At 42.2% G+C, this 25,335-nt stretch overlaps 1 protein-coding gene across 1 annotated transcript in view; it reads right to left on the bottom strand.

Moving 5' to 3' along the window:
* The window catches only part of LOC308288971 (neuroplastin-like), a gene marked incomplete at both ends in the record, with an annotated part of 52,859 nt that overhangs the window by 13,042 nt on the left and 14,482 nt on the right, over nucleotides 1–25,335 (bottom strand). The window contains 2 exons of the mRNA XM_080730455.1: nucleotides 1,799–1,970; nucleotides 11,086–11,433. Of these exons, the coding sequence (XP_080586581.1) occupies nucleotides 1,799–1,970; nucleotides 11,086–11,433 (520 nt within the window). The remainder of the gene's footprint in view (nucleotides 1–1,798; nucleotides 1,971–11,085; nucleotides 11,434–25,335) is intronic.

Genomic DNA, 25,335 nt, shown 5'->3' with positions numbered 1-25,335 from the left:
CGGCATCCGAGTGTAAACAGAGGCATGGCAGAGGAAAATTGTCTATATTATTTACAAAGTATGTTAATACTGTATATGACTGGTCTATTGAGCTCTGTTAACATTAGTGATTTGCACTACAACTGTGCCTGACTACAGCATGATGGGCCCATCAGATGTTGTTAGTCTGTTGGTATATTTCGATAGGAAAGGTCATCGTGGGTAGAGAAGCTGGAGTCCCAGTACGTTACTGATGAAAGGTGACAAGAAAGAGACCAAGTTGGTTTTATCTGGCTGGGAAGCATCTATGATACTGTGTCTATCATCTATTTTATTTTATTTTTTGAGCGGTGGTCAGTCTGGTCACACCACTCCTATACGGAGCTGTGTGTGTAGGTATCCGTGTATCTATGTATGTATGTATGCATGTCTGTATGTAGCCTGCAATACCTCTCTTGACCACACACACACACACATGTTAAGGGAGGGGCGCTGTTGTTCAGGCCAGGCACACTCACTCTCACACACACTCACTCTCACACACACACACACACACACACACACACACACACACACACACACACACACACACATGCACACATGCAGCCTCCACCACTCAGTTCACACAAGTGTGATTTTTTAAGCTAATTTTTGAATATTTATGAACCATTTTAACAACACAAATCTTGTATAGACGGGTTTCTTGTTTACAAACATTGAGACTAAATGCACAGCTGACTGTATCAAGTAATCAATTCCGTCCAATCCCCAAACCTGTTGTTTTGAGGAGCGCTGGTTTCATTGGCTAATTTTGGTACGGACCCTGCGTGCGCATCTAGTTTTATCAGTGTAACGTGGACCAGAAACCCGTCTATTGGAGGAGTGGGGGCTCTGGCATAAAACATTGGGTCTGCGGACAAATAAATATTAATCTGGGGTCCTTGCCAAGAAAATGTTTAAGAACTATTTAAGGGTGACAGCAGCTTGCTCTCTGCGATGGCTATGCTTTGTGACAGCAGGAAGTAACAGCTAGCTACTGTGGGACTCCAGGCTGCCACCACCAGTTAAATGTGTGGTTCAAGCTCAATCATTTGTCGTCCGTACAACAGTGATGATATAATTTTCACACTTTCTGTGTGAGTAATGCTTATGGGCAACTTTACATCAATACTGTGGCATTGATTAAGTTGGACCCTCTCTTTGCCAGTCAACACTCACGTACATTAGGGCTGCATCTATAGATTATGTTCTTATAGTGAATATTATATCACTTTTTAGATTTATCGACTGAATGTGATGTTTCAAATCGACACATATCTTTGTTTTAATTTGTTTGATTTACCACTTAAAGGATGACTTTACCCATTTAATATGGTATCATTTATGTTTACTCACTCTGTGAGTAAAATAAAAACTCTGTCTAATGATGATGTCACTGGTAGGCGGGTTTCCGAACTGTCCACAGCCCTCCTCTGAGACACATACAGAGTATGATTTGTTTTTAACCTTATTATCATGAGCATTAGTTCGGGTGTTCAGACAGTCAGTGGTTCTCAAAAGTTTTCATGTCAAGGACAGTATATATACGGTATTTGACCTGTGGAACACGGAAATTATTCAAAACTTTCCAAACAATATTTTTCCAAACAATTTTGTGACTCGCTGTGAGCTTCTAGATCTGCTATTTTTGAACAGCCAACATACTGTACACATTGATAACGTGGTTACAATGATTTAGCTGGGGGACCCCCTGGAACCTCCCCCTCAAGGACCCCTTTGAGGACCACTGACATACGGTATATGCTGGTATTTCTACTACCTGTATGATGTGTTGTTGAGCTCTGTCCGCGTGTTGACGATCTCCCGTCCGTTCTTCATCCACAGGCTCTCGCGGTGGGCGTTGTGCGCGTTAGTCAGGTTACACTGCAGGGTGATGGGCCCGGGCGTGTCCAGCGGCAGCAAGATCTGATCAGTGGCATTGATCTTTGGTTCTGGAAGACAGAGACAGTCAGCCCTTATCGCACAACTGGAGGCTGGGCTAACAGTGACTGCATGAATAGCAGCAGCGTGCCGTGGTACTGTGGGGTCTGTGTGTTAGAACGACTGATGGACGGAGGACACACAGGGGCGTCACAAGGGGTAGGAAAGTGGGACTGAGTTACTAGGGCCCAAGGTGGTGGAGGGGCCTTAATTATTTTATACTTTACCTATTGAAAAATAGCAGATACACAAGCTCACAGCGCGGCACCGAGTGCCGCGCTGCGAGCTTGTAGATCTGCTATTTTTGAAAAGCCGTGAAAATGTGTGCAAATCTTTGAATATATGTATTTTTTTAAGCGAACATTTGTAACTCAAATTTTGCTTCTGGGGGGTCCCTGGAACTCAATATTTTGAGATGGGGTTCCGTGGCCAAATACATACTATTTTGGGGGTCCCTCACATGAAAAGGTTTGAGCTCCACTGACATAGAAACATAGGTTTTTCAAAAAACCTCAGAAGGATTTGAAATATTCAAAGATTTACAAGCTCTACAAGCTCTACAAGCTCGCAGCGCGGCACTCGGTGCCGCGCTGTGAGCTTGTATATCTGCTATTTTTCAATAGTTAAAGCACAGGGGCCCCGCAGTGAATCCTTGTATACCCAGGGCCCAGAATTTTGTGCGACACCCCTGAGGACACATACAGTATGAATCGTTGCTGTCGGTCAGAAACCTCTTATAGTATCTCTGTGTAGTAGCAGATCTGCAAGCTCGATGCACGTTGTGAAGCGGGGGCATTTGAGCTTGTAGATCTGCTACCTTTTGCATTTTTGTCCTGGAAAGCATAATTTTTGGACATATGAGGTTTCTACCCGACAGAGACGAAATAACAAGCACAGGGAATCACTGGAATGGAAATACCAAGTTGTAATCTTTTGAATAATTGCTTTCTGATCTGCCTTTACTGCTGAACCTTTTACTTGATTTATAGTTGCATTTCTGTGATCCCCCTCCCCCATTCTAAGCACTAGACACTGAGTACTACAGTGTAAGGCTCATTGTGTTGCTAAGCACACTGTAGTGGGATTCTATTCAAGACATAATTATATTCAAGACATTAACTCCATAACCATCATCCACACTCCACCCCCAAATTTATATTGCCTTCAAAGTCATCTGTCTTTAGTAAGAGTCAACATAGGAGGTGGATGAGTGAATTGACCAGCCAGAGTCAGTACACTAATAATAAAGACCAGCGATAACTGCAAACACTTTAGTTTAATTAAAATATTAACCTACTGTATATACTTGTTAACTAACGATGCGACAATAAGCCACACACTGTAATAGACATACTGTACAGTGGGTCATTGACACATCTACATGTTAAATTTAATGTTACATTTCTGTGCTATTAAAAGGTCAGATATGGCTCATTTAATTATTGTGCCATTCAACAAAACAATGTCAGGCTCCCTTTCTCAGGGACATTGAAGGGAGTCCGGAGATGTCATCAGAGGGTGAGGCGACCCTCCACTCCAGGGACGTGCAGAGAATGTTAGAGAGGCAGGGGCTGAAATTTCTAAAAGGGCCTTTTGGTGGAAATATCGAAAATAGCAGACCTCCAAGCTCACAAGACGTCACGTTGTGACGCGTTGTGAGCTTGGAGGTCGGCTATTTTCGGTACTTGAAACCACATTAAACTAGAAGAAGTGCTCTTGCAAGCACAGGTCTCCACCAGGCCACGCGTCCTGGTGGTGCTATAATACGCCAATGTAAAAAGGGTGGCATGTGTTCTTCACCAAACTTAGACCTTTCATGGCGCCACCATGAGGCTGATTTGAACATTTTGTAGTGTAATTTCTTCCTTGGCCTTTTGCGAATGTGCGTGCACAATTTCAATACAATTGTACGCTGTGTTTGATTTTAGGCCTTTTGTTCGAAACGGATCAATCCTGCAAAGTTTGTAGGCCAATCTTAGCCATTCAGGATGGAATATTTAATATGGGACAGATCCGTCTTGATCATATGACTGTAGAGATACTGTGTACTGATTTGTGGGTAAAATCTGAAGGAGTAATATCCACAAATGTGTCTTACATAAGTCGGCCTCCTGGTGGCGCTATAAAAGGCTGATGTGAAAAATGCAAGGAAAGGGTTTTTCCTTGGCCTATAGGGAGTGCGCTTACAAAGTTTGAAACTGATCGGTGGAGTTATAGGTAAAACCACAAATTGGCCTGTTATAGCGCCACCATGAGGCTGATTTCAAAAATTTGAAGTGGCATTTCTTCCTCGGTCTAGTGGGAACGTGTGTGCGCGATTTCATGTTAATTGCACTCTGCGTTTGTGATTTGAGGCATTTTGTCCAAAATGGACCAATCTTACAAACTTTGAAAGCCAATCTCAGCCAATCAGGATGGAATATGGACAATCAGACAGATCCACGTCGATAACATGACTGTAGAGATACTGTCTACCGATTTGCGTGATTTTTGGACAAAATCTGTAGGAGTACTGGCCAAAAGGTAGTTTTGCACAAATTGGCCTCCTGGTGGTGCTAGAACAGGCCCATGTGAAAAATGTGGGGCCGAGGTTCTGAATTGGCATCCAGGGAGTGCGCTTACAAAGTTTGAAACTGATCAGTGGAGTTATAGGTAAAACCACGAATCGGCCTGTTATAGCGCCACCATGAGGCTGATTTAAAAAATGTGAAGTTGCATTTCTTCCTCGGCCTAGTGGGAACGTGTGAGTGCGATTTCATGTTAATTGCACTCTGCGTTTGTGATTTGAGGCATTTTGTCCAAAATGGACCAATCTTACAAACTTTGAAAGCCAATATCAACCAATCAGGATGGAATATGGACAATCAGACAGATCCGTGTCGATCACATGACTGTAGAGATACTGTCTACCGATTTGCGTGATTTTTGGACAAAATCTGTAGGAGTAGTGTACAGAAATGTGTTTTGCAAACATCGGCCTCATGGTGGAGCTAGAACAGGGCCATTTGAAAAATGTGGGGCAGAGGTTCTGAATTGGCATCCAGGGAGTGTGTGTGCTCATTTTGGCAGCGACCGGGCCAACGGGGCCGGAGATTAGCTGATAACAAACTTGGAGGACGGACGCACGCACGGACGGACGGACGGACAGGGGCGAAAACATACTCTCCCCCTGCCTTCGGCTGGTGGAGAAAACTAAGTATAATCAAGTGAATACTGGACATGTGGCGTAAAGGCATGGATCTCTACACAGAGAGGGCAATTATTTCAACATAAGATGCTGCATTCAAGATCAGGAGCGTTTGGACAAGGCAATTCTCTTGAATGCCGCCTTCAGGTATGGCATGGAAAGAGGAGCATTTGCATTTCTTTCACCATAGTAAAAACTGCATTCATGGTCTGGAGAGGGCACTTTTTACAGATGGATAAAAGGGCAGGGGCTCAAGCCCCCTTTGATGTCTGTGTGTGCACGTGTTGTGAAAAGTGAGGAGGAAGGCAATTCCTTCGGCCCTCCCCCCACCTCACTACTACTGCTCCTCCTACTCCTCCTCCCCCCACCTCACCACTACTGCTCCTCCTACTCCTCCTCCCGCTACAGGGCAGGCCATCCATGGCAACCATGCAACCCCCCGAGAGGAGGGGCATGATAATCTTATGAGTGATTCATGCCTAGATGTGTCGTCGTGCACATAAAAGATAGGAGATCTACAAGCTCACAAAGCACCCGCTCCACCGTACGCCGTGACCTTGTAGATCTGCCATGTCCCGGCGCACGACACCACCACCACCGGCACGCAATCCAAGTATATAAATCAGGCATTGCTATTGGCTGCCTGCACTGACAGCCCGCTAGTAAATGCAGAGACTGGGGGGGGGGGGGGGGGGGGGGGGGGCATGTAGGGAGAAAGGCTACTGGGACGGGCAAGTGACTTCTATTAGCATTCATAGCACCTCCTTCTGCAGTTTTGTATGCCCAGTAGCCAGAGGGCACCCCCCACCCCCCTGCACCCACACACACACACACACGCAAGCACACACTCTACCACCACCCGCGCAGCAGAACGACACATTCTATTAATAGTATCATAACAACACGACGGCTACACACACGAGAAATATTAGCTACATAAATTAACGTCAGGCAAAGAAGTCACGGCAGTCCACAGGCAATTTTTTCCCCCTCCCACTGAAGGTTGTATGGAGGACACCTGCTCAGGGGAGAAATCAATGAGATAAGATAGTCTACGCACACGCACACACCCACGCACCCACACACACTCACGCACACTCTCTCTCTCTTTCTCTCTCTCTCTCTCTCTCTCTCACACACACACACACACACACACACACACACACACACACACACACACACACACACACACACACACACACACACACACACGCACACACGCACACACACACACACACATACACACACACACACACACACACACACACACACACTCACACACACACACACAGCAACCCGCTTGGCTAACTCCGTATTTAGGAGAGTGATAAGTCATTGTATTAGACACTGCAAGCAGCTTATCATTACATTGTAGTTCATTCCGGTGTGACCTGAATGTGTACGTTGAGATGGCTGTGCCAGTAATTGCTGCACTGTAAAACCCTGTGTGGTAGTTCAACTCCAGAGAGTGTACAAACACAAGCAAAACGACCCTGACCATTTACACGCATGCATGCACGCACGCACACACACACACACACACACACACACACACACACACACACACACACACACACACACACACACACACACACACACACACACACACACACACACACACACACACACACACACACTGACTTTACTGTTTTGTATGTCTCACTGACACAGATAGGATGTTTGGCCGCACGGGCATGAGGTTGAGCCAATTCAATCCACATAATACTGTAGCTTTTGGAGCCTTGCCATGTGCTCTCAAGACCACAGAGATCTGCGTAATAGGTTAGGCATACACATGAAAGTGTGAAACATAAGCAGTTCATGCAAGGTCTGTGGTAGTTTGAGAGAAAAATTTGAATTCAGTTAAAACAAACAAACAAACAAACAAACAAACACGATAAATGTTGCGTTTACAGTGTGTGGGAAAGTATAATCTCATAATGAGCTACAGCAGAGCATGTCTATACACAGTTACAAAAATAAAAAGAGCAACATTTAGAAGGCTAAAACAAGACAACATTTGAGTGCTTACAGCAGCTACAAACTATACATTCACATCAGCGGGGCCATCATATATAGCTTGTTATACACATGCAATAACCTACAACATACTACATGTATGTAAGAATGCTAAGTCTCAGTAATGACATAATACGTTCAGTGAGTTATAGGTTTGCAGATTCAGATGTTTCCATTTTAAGCTATCTCAAAAATTGCAGTGCTTCACCAGCTGATTTGACTTACAGTAAATACTTGGTGTTATAAACAGACTGTGTGAGTTACTGTAAAGCCTCCCGTACACTGCAAGACTTTGACATGATTTTGGAAATATTTTTAAAAGACTGCCCTGTCACAATATAAGATTTTAAAAATACTTTTCAAAGACTTTATAATGTTTTTTCAAAGATTTTCACTTTAGATGTGAGATGCTTCTGAAGATTTGACTTGCGACTTATCAAACCTCTTTGATATTCTCGGAACAGAATTTGAGTCTCGTGTCGGGGTAAAAATCGGATCAAACTACCACCTTGTACTTAATGATTGAGTAACGACGGGAGTGCGCCTCGTCTTGCTTGATATTATTACGACTTGACTGTGACCGTGAAATCATTTGAAAGTCTGCAGGTGTAAGGCCAGCGAAACGGACCCACAACACTATGGTATAGTGATGGTTTAGTGATGAGTCATCACTTTTCACACTTTTGTGGGGTCCATTTTTAGCCCGAGGAATGTTTTTCGTGCAAAACAAATGCTTGCAATGGATTCAGAATCATGAAAAACCCATAGTTAGACCCCTCACATGCTACTTAAAGAAGATTTTTTTAGGTCTTTTCTTTCCTGTATAGTAAGTGAGGGGACCCAAACTGGAACCCCCTGAATTTACCTTGATCCACTAAGAATATTTTGGAAGATTTTTAACATGTGTTTTGGATGACACTAAGGATCATAAAAAACCTTGAACCATTACTATTGCAATTTCTTTTGGGTCAAACCTCAGATTGACTGGGCTATAATTGCAAGTAAAAAATAAACGTGTTGCAATAACTGTTATTTTGGTCCGCGACATGGACGTATAATAAAGTATAAATTAGGCTTAATACGCAGAGAAGCCAGCAAGGAGCACGCTCTCCTCTATAAGCTTCTCAGTGCGCTTCACTGTGACTAACAACATTCCACAACTCCCTTAGCTCCAATAGGCATAAGGCACTGAAGCGTGCGCAGATTAGACGGGTCCACACTGACATTCAGCATGTTTGAATGTTTGAATGCATTTGGCAGGGGGGAATATAATGTCATTACTGATTCACAGTCACACGTTTGATGGAGAAGAAGGAGAAGGAACAAGGTTACAGTGTGTAGAGAGGAGTCTGGAGGCCCATTATTATTGGAAATGGAAACCTCTTCTCTTATCTGACAGAGGAAATACTCTTACGTGGTCTTTTCCTTTATCGGATTTGATCCATTTTACACCACACAAATTATAACCAACAAACAATGTTTGCTGGTATCGGGCAAGAGGTGAAATCACTCTTTACACATGAACAGCTCCCTCCTTGTGTCTTCGTACAATGCCATCGCTACACCTCGCCCAGGATGATAAGCCATAAATAAAATAAAAACACTGCACTACTTCAAAGCACTGCTAGCCCGTGGACAAACAGGGCTTTGAAGTAAATAAACAATCCACGTAACAAAGGGACACAACATGTGGACGCAGAAAAAACGACAACAACAAAACAACAACAGATACTGTACATCCAGGAATAAGAAGAAATGGATGAAATTAAGACACAGAGAAAGAGTGCTCAGATAATTGTTCAAAGGACAAGGCAGAGTCAGAACAGAACAGCCAGGATAGAGCACACGTAGGATGCGACAGTTTGGCGTAGCAGGACATAGGGAATGCAGACAGAGACTGGGTTTGTGGTCATCTATAACAAGGCGCCCAAGGGATTGTGGGAGAGGCAGGGACTTGACTGGATTCAGTGGCGACAATTTGGGAATCTAGCCAAAAAATAAAAATACAAAAGGCATCACTGTGTATGAAATACCCTGGGAAAAGGGCCAAGTATACATAGCAGTAAGGGAATTAGATTAGATTTCTGCCAATAAAATAAAACAAAGTAACAAACCGTTGAGAGCAAAGAAAAAGGTTTTGTAAAAAAAATATATATAAGAAAACGTTTCATTAGAATATAGTCGCAATTTGGGGGACCATGAACCGTTTTTGACACCTGTATTGAAGATAACTAACAATGTTTTATGATTCTAGTTCGACAGAGACTCATTCATTTATGGCTAAATCCTTGCCAGGCCTAGCCTGGAAACCCAAACTGTACCTAATAGTCTTCCACTATCAGAAGTGTTGTTCTGCCATTTAAAATCCAATTCTGAAGCGATGGTCTTATAAAGTAAGTAAGGTTTTATATGGAAATTGGGCAACTGCACACTTCAAAACAACACAGATAAGATGTATTTTTCTATTTATAATAAGATAAGATCATCGCTTAAGAATTGGATTTGAAACACCAGAATTCTGTAGAACGGCACTTCCTTAAAGTTCTGCTAGTGGTAGAACAAAAACGGTTTCAACAGCTCAACGAAACCTATCCACACAGTTTGGTGATGTTTGGACAAACTGTCATTGACCTGCCAAATTTCTAGATAATTTGACAAACCCATTAAAATGAACATTAAGCCATGTTTTGCAAATTTGTCAGGCCAATTTTTCAGGGTCCCCCACTACATACAGTATTGTTGTCTAAAATTGTTTTGCAGATTAAGCTTTTTTCATCGATTTCAAAGATAGCTTCATAGACTTGTTTGATAGCACTATCATCAGTCTTGACAGTGTACATTAACCCATTTAGAATGGGAACCCCAATAGGTAGGCTATACCTTTCAAGCTAGGAACCCCTATACGTAACTATAAATCTAAAAAATAAAAATAAACATATTGCAATTGTCATTTGTTTGACAATGTTAACATTTTTGTTTTGTTTTTCAAACATTTGCTCTCAGTCACAAGTGTTTGCTACCGGATATATTTTTGTTTGATTGTATTGGCAGAAATCAAATTACCATAAAACATATTAAGGAAATATCTCATAATGAACAAATAATTAATTGTTGATGACCGGTGGAGACTCAATGGAGTCTCCACCGGTCATCCAATTATTGGCTCAGGAATTCGACCAAAACAGACAAATCTCCATGAATTCAAGGCTTCATTAGCTGTGTAATTGATAGAAAGTAAGTCATTTTGGGGGTGGACTACTTCTTTAGGTCTGGCCAGTGGGCTGCTGTTTGTTGAAGTAGGCTCTGGATGTGGGTTGGGGTTTTACGGCATAATGTGGTTGGGGGCAGGTGTACTGTGGAGGTGTTATGGAGGTTTCATCAGGGACGTGCAGAGAATGTTAGAGAGGCAGGGGCTGACATTTCTAAAAGGGCCTTTTGGTGAAATATTGAAAATAGCAGACTTCCAAGCTCACAACGTGTCGCGCTGCGACGCGTTGTGAGCTTGGAGGTCGGCTGTTTTCATTGCTTGATACCACACTGAACTAAGCATAATCAAGTCAAAACGGGATAACGGTATGTGGCGTAATGGCATGGATTTCTACACAGAGAGGGCAATTATTGTCAACATAAGATGCTGCTATCAAGTTCAGGAGAGTTTGGAGAAGGCAATTCTTTTGAATGCTGCCTTCAGCTATGGCAAGGACAGAGGGCATTTGCATTTCTTTCACCATAGTAAAAACTGCCTTCATGTTCTGGAGAGGGCACTTTTTACAGATGGATAAAAGGGCAGGGGCTCAAGCCCCCTTTGATGTCTATGTGTACACGTGCCTGGGTTTCATTGGTTCGTTCACCACCTATACTACGGGATATCACAGACCTACAGGACACACTGTAGACCTACGGGGACACAGACCACTCACTCTGTAGCACCGAAATGGTGGCCTGGGCGCGGATCCATGTGATGGCGGGGTTTTGCCGGAGGTCGTTGCGCAGAGGGTTGTTGCTGGCGCGGCACTCGTACGTCCCCGAGTCCTCCAGCGTGAGCCGCGTGATTCCCAGCACGCTGACCCCGTTGGTGCCGTACGCCGTGTTGATGGACACCCGCCTCTTGCGGGCGCCGTCCCACAGCTGCTTGAAGGAGTCGGCCCGGTTGATCTCGGCGTACCACCACTGGATCTCCGGCGTGGGGTTGCCGACCACGTCGCAGTACAGCTCAAAGGTGTCCCCCGTGAGCTTAACCTCGGACATTGGCGACTTCACAAACCCAGCTGGAGAGGGAAAGGTGTAATCAGGATGGCAGGGTAAGGAAAAAAGGGGGGGGGGGGTAGAATAGGGTTAGAGTGGTATAGGAAGGAAGGTGTTGAAAAGGCCAGAGGGAGACCAAATGGGATCAGTTGGAAAAAGAAAAGAAAGGATGATTAAAAGCAAAACAAGAGATAGCGAGCCACAAAGCATACTGTAGATAGATACGTAGGTGGAAGAAACTGTTGAATATTAAAAAGGACGAGATAAAAGAACAAGAGGTAGCGAACATGAGAGAAAAGGTTAATGACCCCTCGACAGTGTGTTCAAAGTCACAGTCCCCTGGTCCACGAATAGCAGACAACCTTCAGACAAGGTCATCTCGGTCTGTGTCATGGAGTAACCAACCCCATTATCACACAAGCAATGGGAAAACAACACACTTTGAATTCATCCCGCCATAAATTGTCAACTTGACATTTACGTTAAAAGCCTTTTCATCAGACACTTTCCTCCTTGACATTCATGGAATGGAATCTATTCGTCCTCCATTGTGTTTTGTATTAGTTGATGACATGTATTATTGTTTTAATTCGTTCATGTTATGTTGATGAGTTTAATACTTAGGACCACGATTGAAACAAGTCCCCCCAGGTACTGACTGTACCGGGTGTTCTTTCACTGGTCAAATCATATCAGGGAATTCAAAAATAGCATAAATAGCTGATAGCTTGTAGATCTGCTATTTTTGATACTTTTGTGTGACGCTGTAGTAGGATCAAGTAGGGCAGGGGTGTCCAAACCTTTTTCAAAGGGGGCCACATTAGAAAATATGAAACCACTCAAGGGCCGACTCTATCTCCTGACATAATCTACTTTCAGGTGTGTGTGCTCTGAACAAAACACACATTTTTACCAAATGTAACCAGACGTGTAGGGTAAAAAATACTATATAATAGCCTTTCTTTGACCCCTTCAGAATGAGACAGTATAATCCTGACAAATTATACTCTGGGAAAATATTCTTGTTTGACGGTGCTGGCGGGCCATTTATAATACATTTTAAAGCCATAGGCAGAGAATGATGTCAGTGCAGCCATAAGAACATCATGCTTGGAACATGCTTGATCCCATGGAATGGTCACGTGATCAGTCAAAATCAGTGGCTCGGAAACGTTCCCCTTGAGCTTAACATGTCTACCATGAAACTAACAGTACACAATACAGTAAGTCAAGGTCATTTTCATTGCTTTAACTCTGCTGAACAAATGTAATGATGTATCCCAAACAGTCCTAAAATGATTTCTGATTTGTTTGTTTGTTTGTTTGTCTGTTTGTTTGTATCACTAGTATCCTTTGTCTCATATATTAAAAAGCAGATGAGCACCTCACATGTAATTAAAAAGCGAGGTATTTTAAAACCTTGACATATTTCATCCATATATGCTCATACTGTAGGTGATAACCTTAGAAATTAGGTCAGCACAACGTTGCCATGAGGATAAGCTGGACTTAAAGGGGCAATACCATTCAATTTAAAAACCCCACATATGCTAGTCCTGCTAGCATGTCTGTCCCAGGACAGTCAGCATGCAATCCAAAGAACCACCACTGCTGCCTATGACATCACCAGGATGTGCAGCACAGAAGTGCTCCTTGGTAAATATTGAATGGAAAACTGGCTAAATGAACCGGCTATGACTGTAAGCATGTATATTTTTCTATAGTTTTCATGCACCGACGGCTTTGACCTTACGTGCTCTGACAGTTCTAAATCAGAAAGTGGATCCGTATCAATGGCGAGTCTCACAGCATCTCATCACGATCACCATATCTGTTTTCATAAATCCATTTTCCAGGGGGAGAGCTGCATGTCTGTGTGTGATGTCACAGATTGAGAGGGCATGTCTCCGACAGTGAATGTCAGCAGCAGTGGTGTAAAGTAACTATGTACATTTAGTAAGTAGTAGAGATATTTTTACTTCTACTCCACTACATCTAGAGTCATGTCATCAACATGGATCTGTCCCATTTAGCGCCACCATCAGGGTGATTTTTGCTAAACATATTTTTGGACACTGCTCCGCCTCCTACAGATTTTGCCCTAAAATCACACAAAGTGGTACACACTACACAGTATGTCTACTCTAGAGTCATGTCATCAACATGGATCTGTCCCATTTAGCGCCACCATCAGGCCGATTTTTTCAAACACATTTTTGGACACTGCTCCTACAGGTTTTGGCCTAAAATCACGCAACGCGGTACACACTCTAAAGTCATGTCATCAACATGGATCTGTCCCATTTCCCATATTCCCTCCTATTGGCTGACTGCCTTCTAAAGTTTGTGTATGCGACGTGAAGGTTGCTTATCTCCCGATTAGGGAGTCTTACTGGTTACTTTTTGATTATTACTAGAAAACATGCATGAACCACTTCAGCCCTATAAATACTTAGACTATTTGAAAACAGCCGATCCACAACCTCACAATATGTGTCACTTTGCGATGCACTGTGATCTTGTATATCTGCTATTTTCAAAGCATTCATACATTTGGAAACTTGTGAAATGGGACCTTCTGCAAATTAGTACTTTTACTTTGTGTTGGTGCTTTAATAGGTATATTTTAATGTGAATACTTTTGCACATTTTGAATACGAGACTTTTATTTGAAGTTAACAGAATATTTCTACATTTTTGTATTACCAAATGTGGTACTCTGGTCAGCAGGGGAGGAAGGCAGCACCGAACGGCAGCTAAAAACAAAGGCAAATGTACCAAGGCAAGGGGGGGGTGGGGTGCAGCTATATTCCTGTTTATAAATAAGCCAATGTCTCACCGTCATTAGCACCAAAGAACCGGGAGCGCTCTCTCTCTCTCTGCTCTGCTCTGTGTATGTCGTCACTGTCGGGCAGAAACCTTGTATCTCCAAGTTTCAAATTTGTACGTTTTACATTTTTCGTAAGGTAAAGCCCTGCTTCATCACACAAGACTGTCGCACAAAACTAGTGAAAATAGCAGATCTACAAGCACACAACGCCTCGCATCGCGAGGCGTTGTGTGCTTGTAGATCAGCTATTTTCACTACATCAAATCATTTTTAAAATGATAAATACCAAACGAACGGTTTTGGACATACAAGGTTTCCACCCGACAGCAACGATGTGCAGTGTCATTGCCTGATTCATTGCCACGTTCCACATGAGTAGTTAGTCCCATACTATGTTCCTGGGCTTTAACGAAGCTTGTCTAATGACACGTCACCTGGACTACAGGCCCTGCTCTCTGCCTGTCAGCATGAAAACCACCATGTCCTCAAACCAAATAGGAAATCGTCGTTGTCGGTCTGACACCTTGTACAGTATGTCCAAAAACGTTTGTTTTGTATTTATTGTTTTAAAAACGATTTAAACTGGTGAAATAGCCGATCTACAAGCACACAATGCCCTCGCACTGCGAGGCGTTGTGTAGATCTGCTATTTTCACTAGTTTTGTGCGACAGTCTTGTGTGATGAAGCAATGCTTTACTTTACGAAAAAACGTACACATTTGAAACATCGTCGCACAGTGACGAAATGCAAGAAAACAAAACACCACGCAATATAAGCCCTCATGATTTCTTGGGTGTTTGACTGTTTCTAACTACAACCAGGGTTTGGTTTGTAAAATAGAAAACACATTAAAATAAAACAAAGAACACTGTGAGATATCTGCTATATATATACTGTATATATTGTTTGAGGTACCAGTAAGATTGGGACCGGACCGCTTGTTTTACTTCACCTTTAGGCAGTCCCTGGAAGAAGCCGATGGCATTGGGGAGCTGCTCAGTGGTAGAGCATTTGACTGCATTAGTCCCACACTGGTGAATGCTAACCTGGTGAATGCTACTATGCCTAAACCTAACCCTAACCTCAGTAAAACAATGCCTAAACCTAACCCTAATCCTAACCCTAACCTCAGTAAAACTATGCCTAAACCTAAACTGGTGAATGCTAACCAGGTGAATGTTAACCTGGTGAAATATAACCCTAACCTCAGTAAAACTATTCCTAAATCTGTAACCCTGTAAGACTAATTATTGAGTAGTTCCCCAAAGGAGGCACCGCTTGCTCCACCTTGTGCCCAAAAACGAGCGCTCCTGGATTGACTTTTACTTGTAACAGAGTATTTCAACATTGCAGTATTGATATTTTTATTTAAGTAAAAGATTTGAGTACATTTACCACCACTGCAGATAAGCTGCTGCTGCTGCTACAGCTGAGGTGCATGTGGGTTGGTGTATGTGCACGTGTACTGGGGGGGGGGGGGGGGGGGGGGGGAACTATTGTACTATGCAACAATGGGCACAGCTACAGTAGGTTTAATATTTCACTGAGAGCTTATCGGCTAGTGCAAATATCAGCATTAGCATTTAAGTCGTATATAGGGAAACCAAGTCGTTTTCCATTGGCTGTTATAGGCAATTCTCACAAGTTATGGTGCAGCTACTAATTTCCTTTCTGTTATGAGCAGTTTGCAGTGATGTCCAACAAAGACATTAAACATTCTGAACAATATGGGTGTGGTTGTGCATTGGTGCTGTCTGATGACTATAGCGATAGCTAACAACTCATAGCTCATTGCAAAATACATCGGTACAGAAAGATTGAGACTGTAACTCGATTCAGCCAAGAAAGTACAGACTCTCTGTCAGGAGACTGTGAGTGCTATACAGTAGGTATTTGCTTGTCTCTTTGCCGGAGGCCTAAACGTGTAAGCATAATTACCATTTGTGTCTTTTTTTCTCCGGAAACATCTGGGCCAATCAAGCTCTCCCTGTGATCCCCAGGGGGGGGGGAGAAATAATCCTGACCGCCCACACTGTTAAAGTGATGTTTCACTTTGGTTTAACATTTTTTAGGGCTCATGCCTATGCATGGCTTCATTAATGGTCAACCACCACAATTGGGGTATAGCTACTCTGGGGATTTATACTGTAGTCAGCAGAACCATGTACATTTGAGTCTAAAAATGGCATGCAAAACACGTATACTGTAAACAAGGAAAGGAACACTGAGGACATGCACATTTTATTTAATTCTGTGCCTTGATATAACTTTCAATGGTCTGCCTGTTTGCAGTTAATCAGAGGCCGATATACAGTATCACTCGGCCGTTTTCGTTTTATTTATTTTTTCTATTTTGAGCATGTCATTATAGGAAAATCTTCCAAAATAGCCATTCTACAAGCTCTCAGTGCATTGTCTATTTTTCTTTTTAGTGAGGCTTAAGTTGATGAATAAAATAAAGATCAGCTTTTCAATATCAATATCAATATCAGGAATCATCGGGATCGGCATCAGACCCAAAGATCTGGCATTGGTTGGGGCTCTATGATCAAAGTGTCTAGCTAGGGGGAAGGGGAATATTGATAACTGGGGAGGAAGGGAATATTGATAGCCAGGAGGAGGGGGACATTGTCAGCTGGGGGAGGGGGATCCTTGATGCCAAATGTGACAGCAGAACCCCAGCAGAGCTAGAAGACCACCTGCTCCAAAACTTGTGGCAAAATGTGCATGGTGAAGAAAGACACAGTTTGCTGCCTGCTGCACTGTAGGACACCTGCAGAGATTTGGACCATTCACTATTCCAGGGAAACAGTGAGTCTCCAAAGTACATGCTTTTATAGAGTCGCTATGTACAGTAGGTCAGTGGTTCCCAAAGTGTGGGTCGGGAATAATTCATTTAGTAGATACCCTGTATATAAGGGTATACAGAGGGTATCTACACATTTCTAAAGTTACAATTTAATGACTTTTAATATATTTTTTATACCAAATAGGCCAAATTGTCAAGTATTACATATTGTGAGAACAGTTAAACTCTCACTATGCGTGACCTGATGAGGCAGACGGGACAGGGGCTCTCCCTGTACAGAAAGTAGAGCACCACTATCACCTAAGGGTGAGTCAGCTGGCTGCTAAAACAACCTGGCTCTCATTTGGTCCATGACTCCTTAAAAAGCATCATTTATCCTTTGATGTGCACCGAAGAATCACTCCCATTTTCAAAAGTGACTGATATTCTGTGAGCCAGCGACATTTTGAGGGCTTGTGGATCGGGTAGTTGCACAATATTTATCTGTGGAACCAAGTCAAATAAATGTCATTCCTACAATTCCAGGTGCTTGTCAGCGGGGTTCCACTTATTTTTTTTGGGGGGGTCACGACCTGAAAGCATTGAGAACCACTGCAGCAGTTGAAAGTGTGTTTGTGTGTTAATAATACCTTGATCTCAAATAATTGGTATATGTATATGTAGCTTGCTAAAGGTATGGTGTTTTGACAGAGATGTGTGGAATCAGATGAAAGAATCAGCATCATCAAATTAAATAAAAAAAGAATGAGCAGAATGCTCGAACCAGTCAATTAAACAATGTGGCTCTGTCTGTGTACATAGATGTAATATTATTAGGCTCAGCCCCAGGCCTGGACTGAACTGAACTGAACTGAACTGGACTGGACTATACTGGCACTATATAGTGCTCAAGTAGTTTTGTGAGTTGTACTGTACATTGGTTGTCCCGATCTGTAATTATACTACTGTTTTAAACAAACGTCAAGTAAACAACCTTGTTTCACACACATACAGCAGGTTGTGTGACAGCATAGTCACTATGCGTGCCCTGATGAGGCAGACGGGACAGGGGCTCTCCCTATACAGAAAGTAGAGCACCACTATGGCACCTAAGGGTGAGTCAGCTGGCTGCTAAAACAACCTGGCTCTCCTTTGGTCCTTGACTCCTTAAAGCATCATTTATCCTTTGATGTGCACCGAAGAATTACTCTCATTTTCAAAGTGACTGAGGGAGCGACACGTTCATTATGATAAAGTATAAATTAGTTCAAAGTCCACACCATCGACAGAGAAAGCAAGCTAGAATTTGTCTTGGAGGACACTGAATTGGTGTGTCCCGACCGGTGTGTGTGTGTGTGTGCGTGCGTGCGTGCGTGCGTGCATGTGTGCGTGTGCGCATACGTGCGTGTACACAGTATCTGCAGGGATTTGAGAATGCATACTGTGTTGCACCTGAATACCATTTTAATGGGTATTTCACACCTTTAGAGCTGGTATCAAGTTGTGATGCTGCAGATCATGCAATTGTTTGTAATGACACACGGTTTTTTGCTCATAACACCTTTTAAACTAAGCATTGTGCGGTGAAAAAAATAAATGTATCTCCTCTGTAATGGTGTATCTAACATTTCAATGGTTTTCCAGAACAGAGTGCTAAGATGTTATAGCACCCTTTGTGCAGCAGCCATTATGAGTTATTTTTTTATGCTTTATGTAATTTCAAAAGCTCTAGATACTGATCAAAGAGAAGCCGCTACCAATTTTCTCATCAGACAGTAGGATGTGAGCCAGAAGGGTTTGAATAAGGCATTGTAATGGATTCACTCATGTGGGCTGAAACATTATATAATCAGGGACGCTGGAGACACATCGATGATTGGCTTGATAATTATCTATTCAGAAAGGTTCAAGAATAGCTTGTAGATCTGCAATTTTTTTTAAAGGAATTCTTGCCCAAAACAGGAACACCAGCCTGCCTTGTGAAAGTGGTTTAGGTTTTCCCTCATTCAGCTTCAAATATTACAGTCTGAGTGCTCGGATGGTGCAGGCATTTTATATAACAATCTGGCTTTGCAGAGCATCTATACCAGTGTCTCAAACCTTTTCATGTCAAGGACCCCCAAAATGATATGTATTTAACCGCCGACCCCCCATCTCAAAATACTTTGTTCCAGGGACACCCAGAAGCAAATGTTTCAGTAAAAAATGTTAATTTAAAAATATATACTTATACAGTATATATTCAAAGATTTGCACACATTTAAAAAAAAAAAGATTGTGCTTGTATTATATCTGCTATTTTTGAATAGCCAAAGTATATGGATAAAGTGAAATGATGGTGAGTGACGATATATTAACACATTTAGCTGGGGACCCCCTGGTACCCCCCAAGGACCCCACTTTGAGAACCAATCTATACAAACACATTTGGCCACGCTCGGGGAAGGAAGCTGGGTGGGGAGGGCGATCACTGTTGCTGCTCTAGTGACTCCTATGGGCTAGTGATGGGGTGCCTGTCAGTACCAAATCTCTGTATCTGTCTGTCTGTCTGTCTGTCTGTCTGTCTGTCTGTCTGTCTGTCTGTCTGTCTGTCTTTCTGTGTCTTCACAGCGTGGCACCGAGTGCCGCGCTGCGAGCTTGTAGATCTGCTATTTTTGAAAAAGTCGTGAAAATGTGTGCAAATCTTTGAATATATGTATTTTCAAAGCAAACGTTTGTAACTCAAATTTTGGGGGTCCCTGGAACTAAATATTTTGAGATGGGGGTCCGTGGCCAAATAAATATCATTTTGGGGGTCCTTCACATGAAAAGGTTTGAGAACCACTGACATAGTGGTCTCTCAAGAACAGACTAACTGAGCTCCAGTTAAGTGAAAAGGACCTTTTCTTTGACGATGGCTGGCCAGATTGCTGACATAGAAACATAGGTTTTTCAAAAAGACTTTAGAAGGATTCAAAAGACACTTATAGAATCGGGTCAAAATTCAAATTTTCACGATTTTTCAAAAATAGCAGATCTACAAGCTCGCAGCGCGGCACTCGGTGCCGCGCTGTGAGCTTGTATATCTGCTATTTTTCAATAGTTAAAGCATAAAATAATGATACACAAAATGTGTACCCGTTCTACCCAGTTGCCCATATATGAAGTGTTCTGATGTCATCAAATATGACTTCAAACTACTGACATCAAGAGCAGGGATTAGCCGTCTTTTACGGCCACGGCCCCTCGACTTTGGAACAGTCTGCCTTTCAATATTAGATCTGCCCCGTCAATTGGTGTTTATAAATCTTTACTAAAAACCCATTTGTTTTCCCAGGCTTTTAATTGCCTTTAAATTCAATCCGCTTTGTTGTTTTTAATTGCTTTTCATTGCATAATGTAAATCTTTGTTTTGTTGTATTTTAAATTGCCTGTGTTGTTAATGTTGTACAGCGCTTTGGTTCAGCTTGCCTGTTTGCAAACGTGCTACTGTATATAAATAAAGCTTGATTTGATTTGATTTGATTTGATTTGATTTGATCATAGACTGGCCTCCAAGCACTATGTTAAATAATGGATACTGCACTAAGGGCCTTATCTTGTCTTAACCCTTATGCCTAAACATTTTTGAGCGGTGGGTGCAAACCGCTCCTACGTTTCACTCTGTTTCTGTGTATGTCAGCCAAAAAAGATTATGAGCACGGAACACGGATCTACATACATGGAGATCCGTGTTCCGTGCTCATACGCACAAAGTAACTGACGTCACAGAGAAAACGGCCCATACAAGGAGATACTGTACCACTCAATTCGCACAGGTGCATTTTCATTTTTTTTACTATTTTGAAAAACATTTTCAAACAGCCGATCTACAGGCTCACAATGTAGATTGGCTATTTTCACTATTTTAGAAGCCTACATTTTAGGCAACCTTGAGCTGAGACTTGGATGTGCACTTTATCAAATAGCTGCTTAACTACCATATGTCACTGCACATGCTTCCTGGAAATTATGTAACGATTTAACATTTAATTTATGCCCCCCCCCCCCCCCCCAATTTATCCCAATTTCCAATTACAATTTATGCGTTTGGCAGACGCTCTTACATAGAGCGACTTACAAGCGTGAAATCAGAGTAAATGGCATGAAGCCTTGTCAACAAATGACAGTGTAAACGGGCCATGTACGGTAAGTAGAGTGCAAAGGAAAACAACTCAGTGTTTCAAAGAAACTATCAAACCTACTGTAGTATCTGCCTAAACAGTGCTTCTGAAACGTTTTCATGTCAAGGATTCCCAAAATAATATCTTATGTATTTGGCCCCCATCTGAAGATGTTTTGTGCCAGAGACCACCAGAAAAGAAGACTTGTGTTAAAAGAAACCTCAAAAGTATTCAACATTTTCAATATTGTTCAAAATGTATAAAAAAAAAAAAATAGCAGACGTACAAGCTCACACTGCTCGCAGTGAATAGCCAACCAATAAATGGATAAAATATTGTGATGCTATAGTATGTTTTTAGTATGCACTTTTGCTGGGGACCCTAAGGACCCCTTGTCACTTTGAGAACCACTGGTCTAAACAACATGCTATCCAAATTACATTTGTTATGGACTACAACTACAGTATGCAACTATGCATGGTACAGTACTGTCTACAACCTATCGACAACAGGCAAAAAAAAGGGATACAAGCTAAGAGCCAGAGGGGTCTCTCTTCCTAGTCCCATATCTGAGAGCTCCTCGGTCTATTTCTAATGTGTGTATTCTAAATACATACATATGGCAATAAAGCACTTTATTTCAAATTGATGTCACAGAAGACTCTGAGTAATGTGATTGATATTGATTTGTGTAGCAAAAGAAAGAAAGGAAAAGAAAATAACAGAAACCCCAAAATGATTGAAATGATAGTAAAAGCAACCATTGTTATTATGAAACTGTAAATACTTGCTTGCTGTCACTCAGATCATAGAAGGGAGGCAAAAGCTATTTAATGAGATTTAAATCCCAACAATCCCCATCATGCCAGGCTGAAATAGTTTAATCCCTGTACAAATCAGTAAACAGTACACCTCCGCGTTTTCCCCTTTTGGAGGTCAAGAAACAAGGTCATTAATTTATTTTTCATTAACAATTATTTGACTAGAGAGAGTTAACTGAGCATCTGTGTTGCATTAGACTTGAGCCGCTTGAACCATTATTTTATGCTATAGCTATTAAAAAAATAGCAGATATACAAGCTCATAGCGCCAAGTCTTTGAATATATTGTCTATAAATGTCTTCTAAATCCTTCTTCTAAATCAGTGGTCCTTGACTTTTTCATGTCAAGGACACCCAAAATTAGGTATGTATTCGGCCACGGACCCCCATCTCAAAATATGTTGTTGTTCCAGGGACCCCCAAAAGCAGAGATTTGAGTTACAAAAGTTTGCTTTGATAAATATATATTCAAAGATTTGCAAACATTTTCACGATTTTTCTAGCAGATCTACAAGCTCGCAGCGTGGCACTGGGTGCCACGCTACAAGCTTGTATATCTGCTATTTTTCAATAGCTAATGTATAAAATAATTCCAGATCTTAATGGGTTGATGGAGATGACCGTCAGAGTCTCCTACTTGAGAGTCTCTCGATTGAGTCTCCTATACTGACCGTGACCGAAGACCCGTTCAACTAATTATTGCTTTAGAAATGCGACAATGGGGGGCACGGTGGCGCAGTCAGTAGTGCTGTCGCCTCACAGCTAGAAGGTCCTGGGTTCGATTCCCGCCGGGGGACACTGTGGGTGCTGGGGGCGTGTTCCCTCCTCCGCGTCATCAGTGCCCACACCCTAGGTGGGGTTGGCAAAAGGGCCTTTCTGTGTGGAGTTTGCATGTTCTCCCCGTGTCTCCTAGGGTAGATACCCTCACAAAAACATGCAGTAATCCTGGTCTCTTTAAAGCCTCCCCCTGGCCAGCCGGGGCGCCTGATGGAGGGGAATGGAACTGGTTGGAATAACGTGTTCCTTCCACGCGCTACGTCCAACCGGGGAAGCTCCCCCTGTCAGGTGATATAAGAAGCGGCCTGCTCACTCCTCATGCATTGAAGGAAGCATGAGCTCAGTTCGGGGCCCTCCCCAGGTTGGCAGAGGGAGAGTAGGATCACAGCTTAGGCAATTGGCACCGGGTGAAAAAAATGGGTTACAAAAATCGTGGGATAAAAATTTTAAGATAAAAAAAAGAAATGCGACAATGACATCTCCGTGAATTCAAGGCTTCATTGGGTGTGTAATTGATAGAAAATATTATGTTTTTTGAGTGAGCTATGCTCCTTTAAGCCCTATTTCACAAATAGACGTAGATCTGTTATTTTTTAAGTTAATATTGTGGAATTTGTAGCGGCCAGCAACATTGAATGTTTGATACAAGTGATAAATCCAACAGGATAACGTTCTATTAAGTTGGATCTAGTAGGGAAGTGGTTCTACACCGGTGGTCCGAGGACCACCAGTGGTCCTTGCAGGGATTTCAGCTAAATGATGGAGAGTTGGTAACCAAATGGACCCTTATAGATCTTTAACTCTTGAGAGTGTAAAATTAAATCAAATTTGTTTCATTTTACGTGCTCCAGGGTTAATTTATTGTTAAAGATCTGCATTACTTAATCTACAAGAACACTCTACACTTAAAGTACTCATTATGCAGAAATGTTCCCATTTTCAAACGTTCTCAACAGTCGAAGTATATACGGTATGGGGGGGCTGAAGTGTGTGTGTTTAGTAATAATCAAGATCTACAAAGTAACTAGTAACTGTAGTAAGTAACATTTTCAAATAATTGTAGTGGAGTAAAAGTACAATATTTGTCCAGTAGAGTAAAATAATAATAATAATGATAAAAGAAAAAAAAGAAATACTTCAAAAGTGTGCTTAAGTTTAAGTACAGTACTTGAGTAAATGTTCTAGGTTACTTAGTTTCCACCACTGGTGCACACCTGCAATTCAGGCTGATGGTGATGTGTTATTTTCAGTACTGAATGTTCGCCTATGATGCCCAGGCCCAGAATAGGGAGACACATCGAAAGTGCTCGCTCGAGATCTTGTTGACAGTAATTCTTCAGAATGGAAGAGCTTTAGAGAGACTTTATTGTACAGAGACAGAGTGCAGTGCTGGCCTGGGGGACAATCAGACACAAATCAATAGGAATGACAGCCTTTTGCTCATGTCTCTCTACCCTGACAGCTGTGGATCAAATGTCTATTACATATCTAGACAGGTTACAATATATGGAAGATTTGATAGCCGGGCTATAAGTATTAAAAGGTGTTAACTCTGAAACGGACATCGGACTGATAAGTAACGTTATTGAATGGGAATGTGCACGTTAATGTCACACCTGTGGCACCCGCTCATCTACTCATATTGTGCTACATCACAGAATGAACTAATGGCCCACTCAGAAGGCCCACTTAGCTAACCTTCAGGCTATCACTACTTTAGTAGTCCTTGCCATGTGATGCTATAATGTCAATTATACAACTAACAGCCTCTCAGAAAAGATCTTCTCTCATTATATAAGTCAGGCTTGAATGACAAATCAACTTCCAGGGAGGCCTAACTATTTCCACTTAATTGCTGAATACGTTTTCCAAAATGGACTAGAAGATACTAGCATGTACAGTATGTGGCCACAGTCCTAAACAAGAACACACTGTACAGAGTCTACAGACCCTCAGGGACCGGATGTGTGTCAAACACATGGACAAAGCATTTTTGTTTAGTGGTGCCAGCCACTCCAACAAGTGAGCGATTGTATACTGTATGACTTTATGTCCGTATGAACACGGCCTCAACAGCTGCAATAGCGCTGGATGACGGTTGTGCAGCCGGTTGTGCAGCCTTGAAGTGAATGGACAGGGACATTGTTCCTCTAGTTCATATAGCTTAATGAAATTAACTCATCAAGGGCACCGGTCACTTCACATTTTTCTTGCCCTCTGGGCAATGGCCAGGGGCCTTTGTTAAACAAAAACAGCTGTATTCCTATCTGGTATGCTAAGCCTCTCTGAAACCTTAGCAATATGGGAAAAGAAAAATGCAATGCAAATATGTTTAATAATCTGCCTTTTGCGGATAAGCTTTTGTGCATTTATTATTCGTAAATGAACACTTTGTTCACAGTTAGCTGCGGTTAACCATGCTATGACCTCATATTTCTATACAAATTAACATTGCAGGGCACCTCACAAGCCTTTGACACTGCAAACTGCATCATTAAGTTGTATTTACTGTAGCGCAACTGATTTCACTACTTGAATGCGGCAGACGAAACCGAAGCCTACAAGG

This window comes from Nannobrachium achirus (genome assembly GCF_963921795.1).
Source record: "Nannobrachium achirus genome assembly, chromosome: 7".
Classification (NCBI taxonomy): Eukaryota; Metazoa; Chordata; class Actinopteri; order Myctophiformes; family Myctophidae; genus Nannobrachium; species Nannobrachium achirus.
The sequence above is the reverse complement of the archived record's forward strand: the minus strand, read 5'-3'. Positions and strand labels throughout refer to the sequence as shown.